General features: G+C 45.9%; 1 protein-coding gene across 1 annotated transcript in view; it reads left to right on the forward strand.

Annotated features, from left to right (window-relative positions):
• Positions 1-20,200, forward strand: part of ADCY1 (adenylate cyclase 1) — a 250,518-nt gene that overhangs the window by 156,324 nt on the left and 73,994 nt on the right. Inside the window, exon 8 of the mRNA XM_004386117.2 lies at positions 4,472-4,627. Coding sequence (XP_004386174.2) covers positions 4,472-4,627 — 156 coding nt within the window. The remainder of the gene's footprint in view (positions 1-4,471; positions 4,628-20,200) is intronic.

Consider the following 20,200-nt stretch of genomic DNA (forward strand, 5'->3'; position numbering starts at 1 on the left):
CCCGATTTTACAAGTTTTGATGGGAAGATTTGACTCATGGGGTCCACCCTTCTCTTCCTGCTGCTTCCCAGTTACAGCTCCCCTGCCCTCAGAGGCCCTTATTTCCTTGCCAGGCTTGGCTGTTGGTGGCGTGTGGACATGCCTGGATCAGGGCCACACCTTGTTCTTGAGGTTGCTGGTAGAGCATCTTACAAATGGGGGCATGCTGAAACAGCTGTGTGTTTTAAGTTGTAACCTTTACCAGACCAGCATGAACCACAAACACGCTGACTGCGTGGATGATGGAGCTTATGGAATGTGAACAATTGTGGTAGAGGATCTTCATGAGCCCCCTGTGGTCACCCTCGAGGGAGCCCGCGCGTCATATGGGTCACACCCAGTGGTGACGTGTCAGGGCACGGGTGGATGGAGCACCTGCCAGGAGGCAGACTTGGGGGGCAGGTAGAGGGAGGGGATCAAGCAGGCAGACCATGGTGGCTGGAGATCTTAGTGGCAGGCACCAGGCAGGGGCCAGGCCAGCAGGGGTCTGTGGGGAGGTCACTTAAGTCGTATCGGGGTCCATGGACCTGGAGCCTGGCCGAGCCTAGGCTGGGGTCAGGGGTTGCAGCGTGGGAAGGAATGCATGTATGGGCCCTGCCTGACAGCTAAGCTCACAGGTCCTGGAGCGAGCGAGAGTTACCGTTGAGCCTGTGGAGTTCAGGTGGATACCCAGATCAGGTTGATTCACCTTCCCCACCACTTTCTGAGGAGGACTCTCAAGTGGTCTCTTGCACACAGAGAGAAAACTATACTGTATAGTGTTCCTCCTTTTGGCTTTCAAAGCCACTCCGTCCGGCACCCACCTGCTGGGTGTCTGCTGTGTTTGAGCCGGAACCCAGGCGCTGGCCAAGGGCATGGGCACCTCGGGAGCTCCTGTTGGGAGAGGGCCTGCTTAGCTGCAGAGAGGGCAGAAGCAGGAATGTCCAAGAGGCTGTGGCTGCTTGCCTCCACTGAACCACTCCTGGAACAGGATTGTGGTAACTCCTGCCTTCTTGGCTTAATGGGATTCTCAGCATGGCAACAGGTAGGCAAGCACTTTGTAGGTTGAAGAAGTGCCAGGGGCTGGTTTTGACCTACAGCCCCCATCCCAGTCTCAGGTTACAGTGAACAGGAACAAGGAGGGTTCAGGGCCACAGGGCTCAGGCAGGCAGGGACGGACAGAGTTATCAGAGCAGACTTAGGGCTCTGCGGCTCAGAGCAGACTCAGGCCCCAGCTCCTCCCAGAGCTCTGACATCCTAGGCACCCCGCAGGTATGAGTGTGAAGGCTCACTGTAAACAGACCTCTTGGAGCTGTGCCAACAACCTGAGGACCAGTGCCATCACCCAGCTGTCCTATCCCCCATGTGGCTCCACCCTGTCCTGTCAGCATCTGGACAGAGGATGTCCCATTGCCCTATCTAGCGGACAAGCATGTTGAGACGCAGAAAGGCGTCCCACAGCTGCATAGGGCAGGGTCAGGTCTAACCTCAATGCCCTTACCAGAGCAGGCTGTGCTGGAACACCCCCACAGCTCTCGTTCAAGTCCAAGTCGCTGACTCCCGGCTTCACTGCGGGTGTCCTTTTAATCAGATGATGCCAAGGAGGCAGCAACATGGACTGCCCGTCACCGATACTTACGAAGTAGCCAGACAATCGTTGGTTAGCTGCACACTAAATCAAAGTACAGTGCCCCGGGGAAAAGACATTCTTGGAATGATTGGGTGGGCAGCAGCTTCAGAGGCAGCATGGGGAGGAGGAGACACAGGAGGGTAAAGCTGCACATGGGCTTGTGTTGAGTTAATGCAGGTTGGTAAACCTGGAATGCTGAGGGCCAGCTCTCCTGCTGGATCACCTGAGATAATGTTCTTACCCTGGTGTGTGTAAGCAAAGAATGGGATTTAAACACATTTGACCTTTTTATTATTTGAAAGAGAACACATATACATGGCAGAAAGGTCAAAAGGTACATCATGAGAATTGTATCTCCCTCCCCTGGTGATTCCCTGCCTTCAGTTCCTTCCTGTCTTAGTTTCTTAGTGCTCCTGTAACACGAATACCACAAGTGGATGGCTAATGAGCAAAATTTTATTTTATCACAGTTTGGGAGGCTAGAAGTATGAATTCAGGGCATCAGCTCTAGAGGAAGGCTTTTTCTTTCTGTTGGCTCTGAGCGAAGGTCCTTGTCTCTTTTCAGCTTCACCTTGGTTCTTTGGCAATCTTCATGTGACATCAGTCATCCCCAGTTTGTCCTTGCTTGCTTCTGCACCTAAGCTGCTCCTTTTAGATCTCAAAAGTGAATGGCTGAAGACATACTCTACAATGACATAGCCTCATTAACATAAAGAGAACTCTTATTTCCAGATGGGGTTATATCCTCATGTTTAAGGGTTAGGGTTTACAACACATATTATGGGGGTACACAATTCAATCCATTACACTTTCTCAGGTAACTGCTGTTGCCAGTAAAAATGTTTGAAAAATAACTTGTTAAATACAGAGCTGTACAGGACAGTGGTGGCTCACATTCAAGGCTGGGTCCCTGAGCAAATGTGCAGGACACACATGGCTTCCCAGGCGTTGGTGGGACAGGCGACCATTCTCCTCAAGAAAGGGGGATACAGAAAAGATGCTGAGTATAGGCCACCATGGTTGTGCCTGGTCAGTGTGCCTACTGAGAAGTACAGACACGGCATGCATGCACTCGTGTGTGTACACACATACACACATGCACACACATACATGCACACATATATACCTACACACACGTACATGTATACCTATATATGTGTGCACACATACATTTATACATATGCACACATACATGCACACATGCACACACATGTATACACACACCTATATGCATGCATGCATACACCCATGTACATACACACATATACATGCATACACATATACTCTCATGCACACACACATGCTCACATACACAACACATACATGGATACACATATGTATGCACCTACTCTGCACTGGGCCCCGATCACAGGAAGAGCTCACAGGGATCACCCTGGCCCTGCGGAAGAGAGCTGTGAAGTGGAAGGCAGGTGTGTGGGTGAGGCAGAGGTCCCCTTTGAACACAGTGTCCAGTGGGTGGGAGTGACACCAGCTGAAGGAGAGAAGGGAGCGGGGCAGGTTGGGGGGTGGTGAGTTTGCTTTGGAGCAGGTATAAGTCTCAGAACCTCAGCTTGGGGAGGAGGGCAGGCTAGAAATGCAGGGCCGGGAGTCAGGGTGGTGATCCTACAGACAGATGTGGCCACCTAGGAGAATGGTGGTGGGAGCAGGGGCTGAAGAGGGAAACCTGATGACGCATCATGAGTCACAGGGGGTTGTGGAGAGCGCAGAGTAGGTGCACGATGCAGGTGTGTGTATATGTGTATGTGTATGGGTGTATATGTGTATATGTGTGCTCAGAGTAGGCTGCAGAAGTCATGGGGACCAGGAGGGCTATAAGGGAGGGGAGGAAGCCACAGTGCTCCTTTTATTTGAGTAGGGACAGTAGTGTGGAAAAGTTTATTTTAAGGTACATTCAAAACCTCAGCCTCTAAAATTAAAAGAGATATATGTATATAATCTCTCTAAAAGTAAAACTCTTGCTTTGGCTCCATTTGCAAGGTCGTCCCTTTTTCTTTCCCATGACCCACTACGCCTGTGGGGCTGGTCAGCATAAACAGCTGACAGGAGGGCTGTTTAGTGTTAGGTTGGCATTAAGGTGCCCACACATCAGGTGAGATGCAGGAGCCGATAGGGGCACTTGCAGTAAAGTCAGAGGTGGGTGAAGCTGGTGAGGACTCCTGCAAGACTGGGCACCATGATGTGGTTGAGAGCCAGTGTGGAGGACCCCAGGCCACAGTGGCTGAGAGTGGGCAAGGTGGTGAAGTTGATACAGAGTACAGTCCCTCTTTAGGCGTTCAGATGGATGAAGTTCGGGGGAGAGAAGAGAGAAAGTACCAGACGCTAGAAGGGGCATTGGGTTGGCTGTGTCTTAAAAGAGGAGAACTGAGCATCCTCATGGGCTGAGGAAGGAGACGTGTGACCTCCAATCTGTCCCCTCTTTAGGACAGGAAGTGTATTGAGAACTGGCGGATTTGTTGGGGTCATGAAGTGGTCTCCCCTGCCCGAGTCCCCACCCCTCCCTCTGCTCAGCCCCGGGATTCAGAGACATCACTGGTTTTTAGAGGCGTTTGGTGTAGTTTGAAAATTGAGTGCAGTGGAATATTGGGGTTGCCAGTTCATCTATGGGTGTGTTTCTGGCATGTGCCATGGTACCTAGGTCCTTAGGTTTGGAATGCTGCTGTGTGGCTTCCCTGCCAATGCCTGCGGGGCTGTCTTGGGGTGGCCACGCGCCTGTCACTGCCAGGATCACAATATTCCCAGCAAGAGAGTCAACGTGTGTCTTCTTTACAGTGTTTTCTTTTTGGCTGTTGTGTGTTTGGACAGATATTTCCAGGATTGATTCTCTCAGATATAAAACCAGCCAAGAGGATGAAGTTCAAAACCGTCTGTTACCTGCTGGTGCAGCTCATGCATTGCCGGAAGATGTTCAAGGCCGAGATCCCCTTCTCCAATGTCATGACCTGTGAAGACGATGACAAGGTAGGAGAGCCTTGGGGACGTCCCCTCCCCACTTGTACGCTGGGGCCCCTCAGGGGTCCTGCTCTGCCTTCTCAAAAGTCTCCAGAGATGAGCTCTCCAGACTTTTCTGGAAAAAAATTGTATAGTTCAACATGCGCATAGTTGGGTTGTCTGTTTTACGCCAGCCTCATATTTCTGAAAGGATGTTGTGCAGAATACTGGCCCGGCTAGGTGCTCCAGGTGTGGGAAGGCTGCGGCCTCCTGCCCTCTCAGGTGTGACAGTGCAGGCTCAGGAGGATGTGGGAGACTCCCGGGAGTCTGCACTAAGTACATCAGTTCACTTTGTTTAGCGCCACGCCTCCTAAATTTATTTGATTAATGGAACTTTCTTTTCCTAAGATCCTATGACGCTAGAGTTCCCTGGAACCCAGGCTGGGAAATTCTAGAGTGTGATTGACCCTCCCAGTACAATCTAAGTCATTTCACAGGTTCCGTCAATAACAAAGGAAGAAAACAAGGAAAGTGGTTAATCTTCACCTGCTCCTAGTTCCTCATTTAGTACTGCTTGTTGCTACATCCTCTTCACACTCCCCTCTGCATGGCTCGCTCAGGCCTCTCTCTCCTCAGATGAACTACTTCTCAGGTTAACACAGTTTTGGGGGGTGCCCTCCTTCTGCAAGTTTTCTGATGAAAGGCAAGCTCTGCCAGAGGCCTGGTTTCTGGAGGATACTCCTAGGGGTTAGCCCCAGGCACAAGGAGGGTGGAGTCTGCAGGAGGAGGCCTGCAGAACCTCGCAGGTGCACGGGGGTGGGCAGGGCAGGGCATGCTGGTGAGGTGAGGGCTGTGATGGGCTAAGGAACGTAAACCACCAGAGGAGACAGCCAGGCGAGTCAGAGGGAATTTGAATGCCCTGAGTAATTGGGGCTTTCATCCTCTGATAAGCCTTGCAGCCAGCAAAGTGGTTTAAAAGGGGCGACATGATTTTCCTGGATCCGCAGAGAGAGACTGCAGGCAGAGTATGGGGTGAGGAGGCCACCTCGGAGTGGCTGGGAAATGTCCTGGACTAGATCCCTGATGTGCTGGGAGCCTGGCATCCAGGCCCCAAGGTGCTTTTGGTCCAGATCTCTGCAGGAGATGCCAGGAGTCTCTTTACCTGACTTCCTCAGTTCCCTTCTCAGGTGACTGACTGTGTCTTGTCAGGCAGACTTCAGCCTGGACCAGGAAAGACACCTGCCCTCCTCTCTGGCTGGCTTTCCTCTGGGATATTCTGACAACATTAGTTACCAGGTGGCCATTGAGTATCTGGCAAATGCAGGCATTCCTTGCAGACCCACTGCGGGTCCCTTGCAGCTCTTCTGCTCCTAGCTGTATGTATTATGTGCTTTATGCACACAAGACCCAACTGCAATGCCAAGGTTTGTCTTCCCACTTGAAGCACAGCTGGAAAGGCTAGCACCTTGGGGACTGTTGACAGCACAGTCACGTCCGAGGCCTGAGCCTTCTGCTCACGGGGGCAGGTTGGTGGCCACCCCATGAAGTCTGGGCCAGGTTGGAAAGGGGTGTTCTAGGTGAATCTCTCTGTCTCAAAAGGGGAGTACTCTTGTCCATCCTCTCAGGTCCTTTTGGGCAGAGTGAGATCATATGCTGTCCCTGGTGGCACAGTGTTAGCCATGGTTATTCAATACGGAAGATGAGGACTTAGTCTTTATCCTGTCCTCCCCTCCCCACCCTCCCGGTGCAGTTACATTGCAGTTTGCTAAATGAATCTTCACTGTATGCATTTTTATAATTTTCTAAGTGCTGTTCTGAGCTGTGCTACTTTTATTCCTGCAACAACAACAACAAGAACAACAACAAAAATTGTGGTTTTTTGCTACTGGGTATTTTAACTATTTATTTATCAGCAGTCGAAGCCAGAATCCCCCACCTGTTGTCTCCATTTCCTCTCAGGAGGTCCATTCATGTCAGATGTTCTATCAGTGTCTCCTTGAAAGCGGCTGCTCGGAAGCCTCCTGACCCTCCTCAGGCTGTGTCCTCTGAGCCACGGGACAGCGGTCATCCTAGGTCTGCCCTTCACCACCTTTAGGGCATGTCTGGCCTCTGTCTGTCTGTGGTGGCCTCGTGTTTCTTGTGTTACATGATTTCCTCTTCCTGGGTTTATTCCTCAATTTGATGGAACATATATTCTAGCAATTTACTGTGAAAGGGTGCAAAGGAGGAAAACATTGCGGGCTGTGCGTGTGTAAAGCTGCCTTTACCCTCACACTTGATAGTTTTGCAGCCTGATAGTTTGCCTGGGTCCAGAGCAATGGTTTTTCTCCCTTGGACAGTTTTGCTTCACTGTGCTCTGGCCCCCAGGGTTCTGCTGAGAAGTTCAGTGCTGTTCCAATTCCCAATCCTTTGACGTGAAATTTTTGTTTGGTTTCACTCCCTGAAAGCTTGTAGAGCTGTTCTTTGTGCCCACAGTTCAGAAATTATATCATGTTGTGCCCTGGTTTAGGTCTGTTTTCATGTTTTGTGCCAGGAACCCCTGGTGAACTCAGAGGGTCTGCCTCTGGAAGTTCTTAAGAATTATCTTGTTAATTATTTCTTTTTCTTTACTTTTCCTATTCTTTTTTTTTTTCATTGAAACTCCTATTATATAGACGTTGGACCTCCTAAATTGATCTAATTCATTCTCATATTCTGTCTCTTTCCATTTTCTGGAATTCTTCAACTTTATCTTCCAATACTTTGAGTGTTTTCATTTCTACAACCACATTCTTTTAAAAAAATTTCCAGGAACTCTTTTTTTGTTTGTTTTTTAATGGTTCTTTTTATGGCATCCTGTTCTGACTAAATAATGTGTTTTTTCCCATATTATCTCATTGATGATATTAATGAAAGATGTTTGCTATTGTTGTTTTTAAGTTTTCTCTTCCCAGAAAGATCTTTGTTTTTTCTTAGCAGTTTTTTTTCTGTTTGTTATTCATTTATATCTCTATCTTCCATAGGTGTCTTTAACCCTTGTTTTTCTGTTCTTGATTAAGAATGGGGGATTAGAAAGCTGACTGGAAGCCCTGAGCGTATGGGTAGAGCTTCTCATCTCTGCCTTTACTGCTGGTGATCTGGGCAGGCCGTGTGCCCATGGTGTTAGAATTTCCAGTCTTTCTTCTTAGGCTGGTAAGATTCACCTGAGTCCTCTTCTCATCTTCTGCTAGGAGGTGGGGGTGGGGGCCTTGGGGGTAAAGATCTGGAGTTGAGTGGGAAAGTCTTGGGGGAGGGCAGGTCTCAGCATTCTGTTGGAAGCATTCGCTTGAACCACATGGGCCTTGTCTGTAAGTCTGGGCCAGAGACCCTGCTTTCCCCACTGGGGAGGAACTCTCTATTCTTCTTTAGGTCCAGGAAGGACAGTCTCCCAGGAGCCTGGAGTGGAACTTAGGGCTGTAATGTTTCTTACACAGCTCTCAACCAGTCCTATGTATTTTACCACCCCTTTAAGCCCTGCTTCCATAAGTAGCTGTTGTCACCAAAGCCTGAGCCTTCTGAAAATTCTCAGCACTCTCCATTGCTGGCTGTTTCAAGGCCTACTTTGTCAGTTATCAATTTTCATTTTTCTAAAACTCTGCTGATGCTTTTTCCATTCTTATTTTCTCTGATTTATGGGCTTTATGCCTTTTAAAGAAATTTCATCACCGTAGTTGTAGAAGATTTTCAGGAAGAAGCAAGATTCTGCTGACTCTCACTCATGATGGCTTATTGTCTCAAGGTTTTTTATGATTTTGATTGAACTCTTATTTACTAGAACTTTACCTGGCGGTTCATTAAGAACTAGGTTTACGGTGTATTCCATTAAAGAAGATTGATCTTTACTTCTGCCAGGCATCTGGGAGTATTTCCTTTTCAAGATATTTTTTTAAAAATAATATTTGATTGTGTTTTCAGTGAAGGTTTACACAGCAGCTTGGGTTCCCATTCAACAATTTCTGCACAAATTATTCAGTGACATTGGTTACATTCTTCCCAATGTGTGAACATTCTCAATTATTTCTGTTCTGGTTGTTCTACTTCCAGTAATCTAATTTCCTTTCCCCCTTACATTCTCAGCTTTGTTTTAAAGTAATTGTTGACCATTTGGTCTCATATAGATGATTTTTCAAAGGGGCCTAGTTCTCATGGGTGATAGTCTTTATTTTGTGAGCCAGCCTATTTAGCTAAAAGGTGAACTCAGGGGCTAGTTTCAGTTCAAGGTTTAAAGAATATATATCAGGACAGTAGTCTAGGGAAGTCCTCCCGTCTCAACTGGTCTAGTAAGTCTGTTTTTTTTTATTTGTTTGTTTTGTTTTTTTTAGGAGTTTAGATTCAGTTGCACATTTTTCTCACGCTCTACTTTCTCAAGACATTTTAAACTAAATGCTTGGCTTATAGGTTTTAGATATCCTAAGTAGTGTGAACCATGGCCTCAGGGAGGCTGGCTTGTGTACAGTCATACCTCAGAGATATTGTGGGTTCAGCTCCAGATCAACGCAATAAAGAGAATATCGCAATAAAGCGAGTCACATGAATTTTTTGGTTTCCCAGTGCATATAAAAGTTATTATACTATTCTGTAGTCTATTAAATGTGCAGTAGCATTATGTCTAAAAATACCATGTACCTACCTTAATTAAAAAATACTTTATTGCTAAAAAACGCTAATCATCATCTGAGCCTTCAACGAATCCTAATCTTTTTGCTGGCAGAGGGTCTTGCCTCGATGTTGATGGCTGCTGACTGATGAGGGTGGTGGTTGGTTGCTGAAGGTTGGGGAGGCTATGGAAATTTCTTAAAATAAGACAACAATGAAGTTTGCCACATGGATTGACTCTTCCTTTCATGAAAGATTTCTCTGTAGCACATGATGCTGTTTGATAGCATTTTACCCACAGTAGAACTTCTTTCAAAATTGGAGTCAATCCTCTCAAACCTGCTGCTGCTTTGTCAACTAATGTTATGTAATACTCTAAATCCTTTGTTGTCATTTCAGTAATGTTCACAGCATCTTCACCAGGAGTAGATTCTATCTCAAGAAACCACCTTCTTTCCTCATCCATAAAAAGCAACTCTTCATCTGTTAAAGTTTTATCATGAGATTATAACAATTCAGTCACATCTTCAGGCTCCACTTCTAACTCTAGTTCTCTTGCTGTTTCCACCACATCTGCAGTTACTTCCTCCACTGAAGTCTTGAACCCTTCAAAATCATCCATGAGGGTTGGAATCTAACTTCGTCCAAACTCCTGTTAAATGTTGATATTTTGACCTCCTGCCATGAATCACTAATGTTCTTAACGGCATCTAGAGTGGTGAATCCTTTCCAGAAGGTTTTCAGTTTACTTTGCCTGAATCCATCAGAGGAATCACTATCTGTGACAGAGCAGATTTAGCATAATTCTTAAGGGCCCTAGGATTTTTGGAATGGAAATGAGCATTGGCTTTAACTTAAAGTCATCAGCTGCATTAGCTCCTAACTAGAGAGTCAGCCTATCCTTTGAAACTTTGAAGCCAACCATTAACTTTTCCTCTCTAGCTATGAAAGTCCTAGATGGCATGTTCTTCTAATATAAGGCTGTTTCATCTACACTGAAAATCTGTTGTTTAGTGTAGCCACCTTCATCAATTATCTTAGCTAGATCTTCTGAATAACTTGCTGCAGCTTCTACATCAGTACGTACACTGCTTCACCTTGCACTTTCATGTTATGGAGACGGCTTCTTTCCTTAAACCTCATGAACCAACCTCTGCTAGCTTCAAATTTTTCTTTTGCAGCTTCCTCACCTCTCTCAGCCTTCATAGAATTGAAGAGAGTTAAGGCCTTGCTCTGGATTAGGTTTTGGCTAAAGGGAATGTTGTGGCTGGTTTGATCTTCTATCCAGACCACTAAAACTTTCTCCATATCAGCAATAAGGCTGTTTCACTTTTTTATCATTCATGTGTTCACTGGAGTAGCACTTTTAATTTACTTCAAGAACTTTTCCTTTGCTTTCACAACTTGGCTGTTTGGCTTAAGAGGCCTTGCTTTCAGCCTGTCTCGGCTTTCGACATGCCTTCCTAACTAAGCTTAATCATTTCTATCTTTTGATTTAAAGTGACAGACGTGTGACTCTTCCTTTCACTTGAACACTTAGAGGCTATTGTAGGGCTATTAATTGGTCGAATTTCAATATTTTCATGTCTCAGGGAATAGGGAGGCTCCAGGAGAGGGAGAGTGGAGAGGGAGAGAGATGGGGAATGGCCTGTTGGTGGAGCAGTCAGGGCACATACAACACGTATCGATTAAGTTCGCCATCTTATATGGGCACAGTCCATGGTGCCCCAAAACAATTACAATAGTAACATCAAAGAACACTGATCACAGATCAACATAACAGATATAATAATGATGAAAAAGTTTGAAATATTGTGAAAATTACCAAAATGTGACACAGAGACACGAAGTGAGCACACACTGTTGGAAAAATGCTGCCGACAGACTTGCTCGACACAGGGTTGCCACAAATCTTCAATTTGTAAAAGTCGCATTATCTGCAAAGTGCAGTAAAGTGAAACGTAATAAAAGCAGATGTGCCTGTATTATGCATTCGCAGTGGAAGTATCCCGCCTCCATTCAGAGCTAGGTCCAGGACACGGAAACTTCTCCACTATGTCCGGTTCATTATTTCCTGAGGATGGAGACTTTCAGGGCTTTTGAATTAATTCTAGAGGTCTTTGATCTGACTTACATACCTTGCTTAGGTCTTATGGTTTATCTCTGATTTTCTGTAAGTGGCGTATTAAAAATAAAGCCCCTTAGAAGCCCTCTGGGTCTCGTCAGATCGCCAGGGCAGGCTGTGGCTCTCCCGTTTTCTCACCATCCCTGTGCCTCAGGCTTCTCTTCAGCTCTGCGCTTCTTGTCTCCCTTTTACAATTTAGGCAATTGGTTCAACATGGATTCTTTTGCATTAAATTTTATTTTTAAAGATATTACACTATCTTGACTTTTTTTGACCTCTGAAAAAATTTCCTTACTTTTTTGCTAGTTCAGATAGGCATTTTAAAGTGTATGTGTTTAAATATATTTCACTCCGAATTTGTAGCAGGAGAATTTTTTATGTTCTCTTGTTTGCCATATTGCCAGAAGGAGAAATACTGATTTCATCTCCGTCTTCCCTCAGTGCCTGGCACCTCCTCAGACTCAGCACAACCCACAGGGCTAGCACTAGGGTGAGGCAAGTGAGGCATTCACCTCATGTACAGAATTTAAGGGGTGCCAAAAACTCAGTCATCAAGAGAAATAATATTTAGTACAATAATCTTTAAAAACAAAATTTAATGTGAAAGAATCCATGATGAACAAATTGTCACAATTGTAAATAGAGCCAGAAGTGCAGAGCATAGTGGCGCCAGAGGCACAAGGAAAACTCTGAAGCCAGGGCATATTTCCTGCCAAGACTTACACAGAGAACTGGGGGCAGGACTGGGGAAGGGGGCGACACTTAGTCCTTGTTGTTGAGATAGCTTAGGGGGCCCGAGTTTATCAGACTTAGGAATTCAGACATATTTCTGGGCAGATCATGCTGATCTGGAGAAAGCCAACTCTGACTCATATGTTCAGACTGTACCTGATGAACCAAACCTTTAGGGTGACATCCCCTCCCCCTTCACAGAAGAGAGGAGCATAGCAGTGTTTTGAGGAAATACATTGTCCAGGCTGCTCTCCATTCAGATTTCAGACTCAGAGAGGAGGAAGGAGCTGCAAACCCTGGATTCACCTGGCTCCTGCCTTCTTTAGGGCTGTCCCTTGGGGCTAGGGCCAAACCCAGCCATCTGCAGCCCCCAACCCATCCCTTGATGCCCCATCCTTCTCCCTTCAGCAACCCCTACCAACATGAACTGGTCTCTGCCTCCACCCACCACTGATATCACTCTGGCCAGAGCTGGCCTTCCTCCCTTAGAGACCTTCCTTTTCTCTGGTGACACTAGCGATGGTGTCCTTGGTTTTGTCCTCGGCCCCTTCTTTCTCACCAGTCTCCCTGGAACATCCCGCCCATCTGTATGCTGGGATTCCTGAGTCCCCCAGCCCACAGCGCCCCCACTCACTGTCTGGCGGCCCCACAGATGTATAAAAAGGTATCGAATAGGCTTATCCCCATGACCCAGGGCCCAGAGTGAGCTTGTTCCTCAGCGCCCTCCCTCTTCATTACCACTGCCGTGCCTCCATCAGACACCTGTCCCGTTCTTTGGTGACAGTGGCTTGGGAGCTAGGCCCTGCTCCTAGCCTGGGCCCTCGTGAGAGACCTCCTCTTCCATGTAACCTCACCCTCTGCTGTGCCCTTCTAAGCTCTCTGTGACTGCTGTGCTAAGCATGGTGGTACACAGGGCACTTGGTGATCTGGTCCCACACACCTCTCTAGAGCCATCTCTCCACTCCTGTCATCCTTGTCACCGTGTGGCTTTCACACCAGTCATCACAGCTACCAGCTCTTCTCCAGACCCGCCATGCTGCCCCACGCCTCTGTCACTGCACAAGCTTTCTGCTTGGAAGGGTCTTTTTCCAGCCTACCAGATTAGCAGCTCAGCCAAGCCTCTTCTCTGGGACCCTTGTGCCATCCCCAGTGTCCCCTTTGGAGGAGGTTGATTCTGGCCCCTCTGCCCCTTGGGCCACCTTTTTGAGGCCCAGGCAATCCTCCTTCTTAGGACCACGGATCTCCTGTTTGGACAGAGGAGAAACGGTCCCGGGTCCAAATGGGAGGTGGCTGTGGGTTGGGTGGAGTCAATTAGGAGCCGGGGCCCCTGCATCTCTGATGTTTCCCTTCATCGCCCTCTGCCTCCATCCTGGAGCTCAGTTAGTGAAAACAACTCCAAATGGGAGTAAAAATGATGTCTTTGTCGTGGGAAGGTTTTGCATTTTGGGGCGACCACATGAGTGGCACACGTGCGATGTGTAGAGTGGGACCTGGCAGGGAGCAAGCCCCAGTGCATGTGGCTCCCCTGCTGGGGTGCTGCCTCGCACCTCCAGCAAAGTAGGCTCTCCCTGTCCTCTGTTGCCTCACCAGAGCCTGTGATTGGCTCTTCTGTGGTTTGTCTTGGCATGTCTATCTCCCTCACTGTTAGCCTGATTTTTCCTTGTATCTTCTGTTTATTCATGTCTCCAGACCTACACATGTGCCTATGTGCCAGTGATTAATGAAACTGGGCCCCAGAGATGCAGTTAGGGAAAGCTGTGGTGGAGTCAGGATGGGAGCATCCACTCTGCCCAGAGAGCCTCCATCCCTCTGCTCACCTGGAGTCTAGTGTTTTCCAGACCTTTCTTCTTCCAGTGGTGTGCATCTAATGGTCCAATGGGAGATCACAGAAGGGGAAATAATGTGGCTAGGTGGCAGTGTTACACAATGGGCCGGACCAAAAGTTCTCCACAAATGACCCTGCCTCTTCCTGGTGGTATGTGGAAGCTTGCCAGGCCTGGCCCCTCTGCTCCCCTTACTGGGCCCTTGACTTCCCGGCCTGGGGATTTGGTCTCCTTCATTGGTGCTTACCCTGCAGGCAACATGGGCCATACACACTGCGCTTCAGCTCACCTTCAAATGACTGATGTCATTAATGCCCCAAGGACGAGCTCCTATGTAAATGCCTAAGCCCCTCCCAAAATGTACTTATACTTGTTCTGTTTCTTTTTCAATATTTTTTCCAATTATAAAAGCAATTTATTGTAGAAAAATATGGAAAAAATATAAAAATGCATGAAGAATAAAACAAAAAGCACCCATCTATATCCTATCACCCCACAAAAATCTAGGGTTAATATTTTGGTCCTTCCAGTTTTTTAAATATATGTGTGTATATAATATTTTTCATAAAATTGATTTGATGATATACAAGCAGTTTGGTTGCTTGCCTTTTTCATGTAAACATTTCCGTATATTGTTAAATATTTCTCAAAAATATGATTTTTTAAATAATTGCAGATTGTTCAGTCTGAGGATAGACCATTTATTTAATCAACTTCAATGGATATTTGGGTCATTTCTACTTCTTTTTTCTTTGATCAAAGTAAACAATTCAGAGCAATTTTGTTCATGAAAACGCATTTACGTTTCTGATCAAATATCTAGATTAGCAGATCTGTAAGGAGCCCTGGTGGTGCAATGGTTAAGTGCTCAGCTACTAACCGAAAGGTTGGTGGTTTGAACCCAACCAGCTGCTCTGCAGGAGAAAGTTGTGGCAATCTGCTCCTGTAAAGATTATAGCCTAGAAAACCCTATGGGGCAGTTCTACTCTGTCCCGTGGGGTTACTATGAGTTGAAATCAATTCGACAGCACTTAACAACAACAATCGTAGTTAGAGATTTTAAGGCATATCACCAAAGCAGGCCCAGTCAGATCCCAACAGCAGATAGGAAGCAAGCCAGCCCTGGTCCATGTTATAACACTTTCTCTATTTGAATTTCCTAATATTTGACATTAGATTTGTCCCTTCTAAAGTCTATACCCAGGAGCTTCCTGATTCCTCTTTTTTTAATGCTGCTTTTGTCTTTCTCCTCACACTTAAAAATGCCTAAACATATTACTAAAAAAAAATTGAAGGAATATGTACACATGAAAAGTCAAATCCCCTGAAATGTTTACCATTAGTGTTTCCTGTCAGAAAGTAATTTATGTATGTACCAGAAGGCTAAAGCAATGGGAACGTCATCCTGTTCTGTGTTATGACTTTCCACTCAATAATAGATCTTGGAGGTAGTCCTTTGCCAGCACATGCAAATCTTAGTCATTTTTAAAGAGGCCATATGGCTTTCCACTATAGGCACAATAATGGATTTAGCCAGTTGCTTGTTCATAGACAGGGACTTTATTTCTAGATTTTTGTTCTAGTGACCATTGGTACTGTGAACATCCTTTTTTACATGTGTCTTAGGCTGGGTTCTTTAGAGAAGCAAAACCAGTTAAGTGTATAAATATAGAGAGAGAGAGGTTTATAGTAAGGAAATGGCTCACGTGGTTGTAGAGGCTGGAAAGTCCCAAGTCCGTGGGTCAGGCTGGAGGCTACTCCTGACTCACATAGCCACAAGTGCTGGCGAATCCAAGATCAGAAGGTCAGACAGCAGACCTCTGGCTTACAGGCTGTGGAGGCTGATGAATCCAAGATTCATCAGCAGGTGAGATGGCAGGTAAACTGCTAGCTCAAGTCCCAAGAATCAGAGGTCAGATAAACAGGAGCTAGCTGCAGGAACCAGAGTGAGCAAAAGCCAGCAAGCTTTGACACAAAGTTCATATATATTGGAGGCAGGCCACACCTCCAAGGAAACTCCCTTTCATCTGATTAGCTGCTCACAACAGATCGCATCATGGCGGTGATCACATTATATCAGATCTCATTATGGAGGTGATTACATCATTAAAAAGCTGGAAAACTACATAACTGCTAAACCACTGAGGATCATGGCCCAGCAAGGTTGACACACAACCTTAACTATCACAACAATCTTAGTGAACTTTTGTAAGCATAGCCAGGGGTGATTTCCTTGTAGTGAAATTGCTGGGCTAACTGGTGTGTATACTTTAATTTTTGATTTGTTGTTGTTAGTTGCCGTCGACTTGGCTCCGCCTCATGCTGACCTTGTCTATAACAGAACTAAACGTTGGCTGGTCCTGCCCCGTCTTCATGATCGTTGGTATGTTTGCGTCCATTGTTGCAGCTATTGTGTCAGTCCATCTCGTGGATGGTTTCCTTCACCTGCACTGTCTCTACTTTACCAAGCATGATGTCCTTTTCTAGCAGTTGGTCCTTCCTGATGACATGTCTAAAGTGAGCAAGATAAAATCTCACCGTCTTCACTTCTAAGAATCATTTTGGTTGAGTTGTCTTTTTGTTGTTGAGGTTTTGCAGTAGCTTGTAGATTTTAGAGATTAGATGCCGATCGGATTTGTTGTAGCCAAAAATTTCTTCCCACTCTGTAGGTTGTGTTTTCACTCTTCTGGTGAAATCTTTTGATGAGCATAAGTGTTTGATTTTTAGGAGCTTCCTGTTATCTAGTTTCTCTTCTAGTGTTTGTGCATTGTTACTTATGGTTTGTATTGTGTTTATGCCATGTATTAGGGCTACTAGCATTGTCCCTATTTTTTCTTCCATGATCTTTATCGTTTTCGATTTGATATTTATGTCTTTCATCCATTTTGAGTTAGTTTTTGTGCATGGTGTGAGGTATCGGTCTTGTTTCATTTCTTTGCAGATGGATATCCGGTTATGCCAACACTATTTGTTAAAGAGACTGTCTTTTCCCCAATTAATGGACTTTGGGCCTTTGTCAAATATCAGCTGCTCATAGGTGGATGAATTTATGTCTGGATTCTCAATTCTGTTCCATTGGTCTATGTATCTGTTGTTGTACCAGTATCAGGCTGTTTTGACTACCGTGGCGATATAATAGGTTCTAAAATCAGGTAGTGTGAGGCCTCCCACTTTGTTCTTCTTCTTGAGTAATGCTTTACTTATCTGGGGCCTCTTCCCTTTCCATATGAAGTTGGTGATTTGTTTCTCCATCTCATTAAAAAATGCTGGTGGAATTTGAATCGGGATTGCATTGTATCTGTAGATCGCTTTGGGTAGAGCTGACATTTTCACAATGTTGAGTCTCCCTATCTATGAGCAAGGTATGTTTCTCCACTTATGCAGGTCTCTTTTGGTTTCTTGCAGTAGTGTCTCATAGTTTTCATTGTATAGGTTTTCTACGTCTCTGGTTAGATTTATTCCTAAGTATTTTATCTTCTTGGGGGCTATTGTATATGGTATTGATCTGGTGATTTCCTCTTCGAGGTTCTCTTTGTTGTTGTAAAGGAATCCAACTGATTTTTGTATGTTTATCTTGTATCCTGATACTTTGGTGAAATCTTTTATTAGTTCTAGTAGTTTTCTTGTGGATTCTTTGGGGTTTTCTGTGTATAAGATCATATCACTAAGAATCATTTTGATTGTATTTCTTTTAAGACTGATTTGTTCATTCTTCTAGCAGTCTATGGTATATTCAGTATTCCTTGCCAACACCACAGTTCTAATGTACCAGTGTACACAGCTCTGCCTTCCTTTTTCATTGTCCAGCTTTCACATGCATATGAGGCAATTGAAAAGATCATGAAGGTAGCTGTTGCCAAATTGCTCTCTAACAAATGTGTCTACCCTGCTCACTCCCACCAACAGTATATCTAAGGGCTGGCTTGCTTCCTCAGCCCTCATTCACCCTGAGTTTCATCACATTTGAAAAAATATTGCCAATATGATCTAGAAGCCCTGTGGCACAGCGCTTAAGAGCTCGGTTGCTAACCAAAAGGTCAGCAGTTTGAATCCACCAGCCACTCACTGGAAACCCTATGGGACAGTTCTACTCTGTCCTGTAGGGTCGCTATGAGTTGGAATTGACTCAACAGCAATGGGTTTTTGGTTTTTTTGGCCAATATGATAGGTGCTGTGTCTTCTGTTTTCTTTGTTTCAGGTCCACCCAGAGTTTCTCCCTACCCACTCTGCAGATCTTTTTGTTTTAACTGTGGCTATGAAATTCTTTGAAAAACATGATTTCCGTGATTGCTGTCTGAATTTAATGAGGGTAAAATTTCAGTATATGTTTGGTCCACCCTTATTGAAACTGATTGTAACTGCTTTTTACTTAATTCTCTTTGGTTTTCTGCTTTTAAATTTTATTTATTTTCTTGTTGTTGTTGAGAATATACACAGCAAAACATACACCAATTTTTAACAGTTTCTACATGTACCGTTTAGTGAAATTGATTACATTCTTAGAGCTGTGCAACCATCCTCACCCTCCTTTTCACTACCCCCTAAGGTTCCTGTCTGATTTTTCAAGTTGCTTTTGTCAATTTGATCCCATATAGATAGTTCTTAAAAGAGCATAATGCTCAAGGCAGACATTTTTTACTAGTTAAGCTTAACTATTGTTTGGTTCCATGTCTGTCAGCCCCCCTGACCTGAGGGGAGGTTCCATGTCTAACAGCCCTTGACCTGAGGGGAGGTTCCTCGTCTTATCAGCCCCCTGAACTGAGGGGAGGTTCCTTGTCTTACCAGCCCCCTGAACTGAGGGGAGGTTCCTTGTCTATCAGCCCCCTGACCTGAGAAGAGGTTCCATGTCCGTCAGCGCCCCTGACCTGAGGGAAGGTTCCATGTCTATAGCACCTGACCTGAGGGGAGGTTTCTTGTCTATCAACCCCCTGACCTGACGATCATTTTGGACCAGACCTCTTCTGTTTTACTTTTCTGGCCTGCTTAGTGCATGGCCCAAGATAAATGCTGGGGCTCCAGACATTGCATCCACATTCCAGTCAGTAGAAAGGAGGTGGGATGGGGAAGATGTTTCCTATTATCCTCAAACAGCACTCTGCTTACAGCGTATTGGACAGAGCACAGCCACATGGCCACGTCCAGCTGTAAGGGCAATGCGGGGAGTTGGCTGCATCATCGCCTCCATTACTAGGGAGGAAGGCCCTTGTGGTGGATGTTGGGAAGCAGCAGCAGGCACTGCTACACATTCAAGTCTGAGACCTGTGTGTCAGTTGTCCCATGGCAATACTGTCATGTGGACTGAAGTCCTTTTGCTTTCTCAGTGGCAAGCATAATTCAACCTCTAAGTTCCTTCCCAAAGTCTAACTTTGCTAGATTAGGCCTTCCTGGTTTTCTTTTCAAAAAAGGGGGTATAGTAAAGCAGTGCCTCTTGGACCTGATGCCCCAGGTCTGGGTGGGTGGATCAAGTGTGTTTATAATGAGTTCTTGGTGGTGGTGAGGCTACAGGTCAAAAAGCTCAGCCTGAGAACTGCCAGGGTTAAGGACTCAGGCTCAGAGGAGTGATGTCCCAGACATGGAAGGAGACTAAAAGTCGATCTAAGACAGAATGTGAGACACACCTGAGAACCAGAGTGCGGGAGGGAAGGGAGGCAAAGAACAAAGGCCAGACCACGCTGATCTCAAGCCTCTGCTGCCTGCCCAGTGCACCCGGCCGGGCTCCTCTGCAGATCTCCCCAACAGCGCTCCCAGTGAACAAGAGTGACGCCTGCTGCTCTCTCGTTGTGTGCTGGGCAGTACACTAGAAGTCTGGTATGACTTCCAGGAACCCCCTCTACGAAGACTCCTCCTTTTCCCTATGAAGAAACAGAATGTCAGAGTAGTTATCTGATTTTTCCAGGGTCACCAAGGTGGAATGGGGACACTTAGGGGTTGGGGAACACACTCCTAAACCATCCCTGGGAACTTTCCTGTTCAGTGTGGCTTTGATGGATTAAGGGCAGAGTCTCCCTACTGCTGTCACCAGTGGTGAGAGCCAGCAGTGAGGAGACCCTCTGTGCCAGGCACTGCTCCAGTCATTAGAGATACACGGGTATCTGATCCTCCCAAGAGTACTATGTTGTTGTCTGCTGCCATTGAGTCAGCTCGATAGTGACCCCGTGCACAATGAAACGAGACACTGCTTGGCCCTGCACCATTCTCATGATCGGTTGCTGATCAAACCTTTGTGATCTATAGGGTTTTCATTGGTTGATTTTTGGAAGCAGATCTGCAGGCTTTTCTTCCTGGAGCCACTGTTATTCCCAATTTACA

The sequence above is a fragment of the Trichechus manatus genome, unplaced genomic scaffold (assembly GCF_000243295.1).
Source record: "Trichechus manatus latirostris isolate Lorelei unplaced genomic scaffold, TriManLat1.0 scaffold00155, whole genome shotgun sequence".
Classification (NCBI taxonomy): domain Eukaryota; kingdom Metazoa; phylum Chordata; class Mammalia; order Sirenia; family Trichechidae; genus Trichechus; species Trichechus manatus.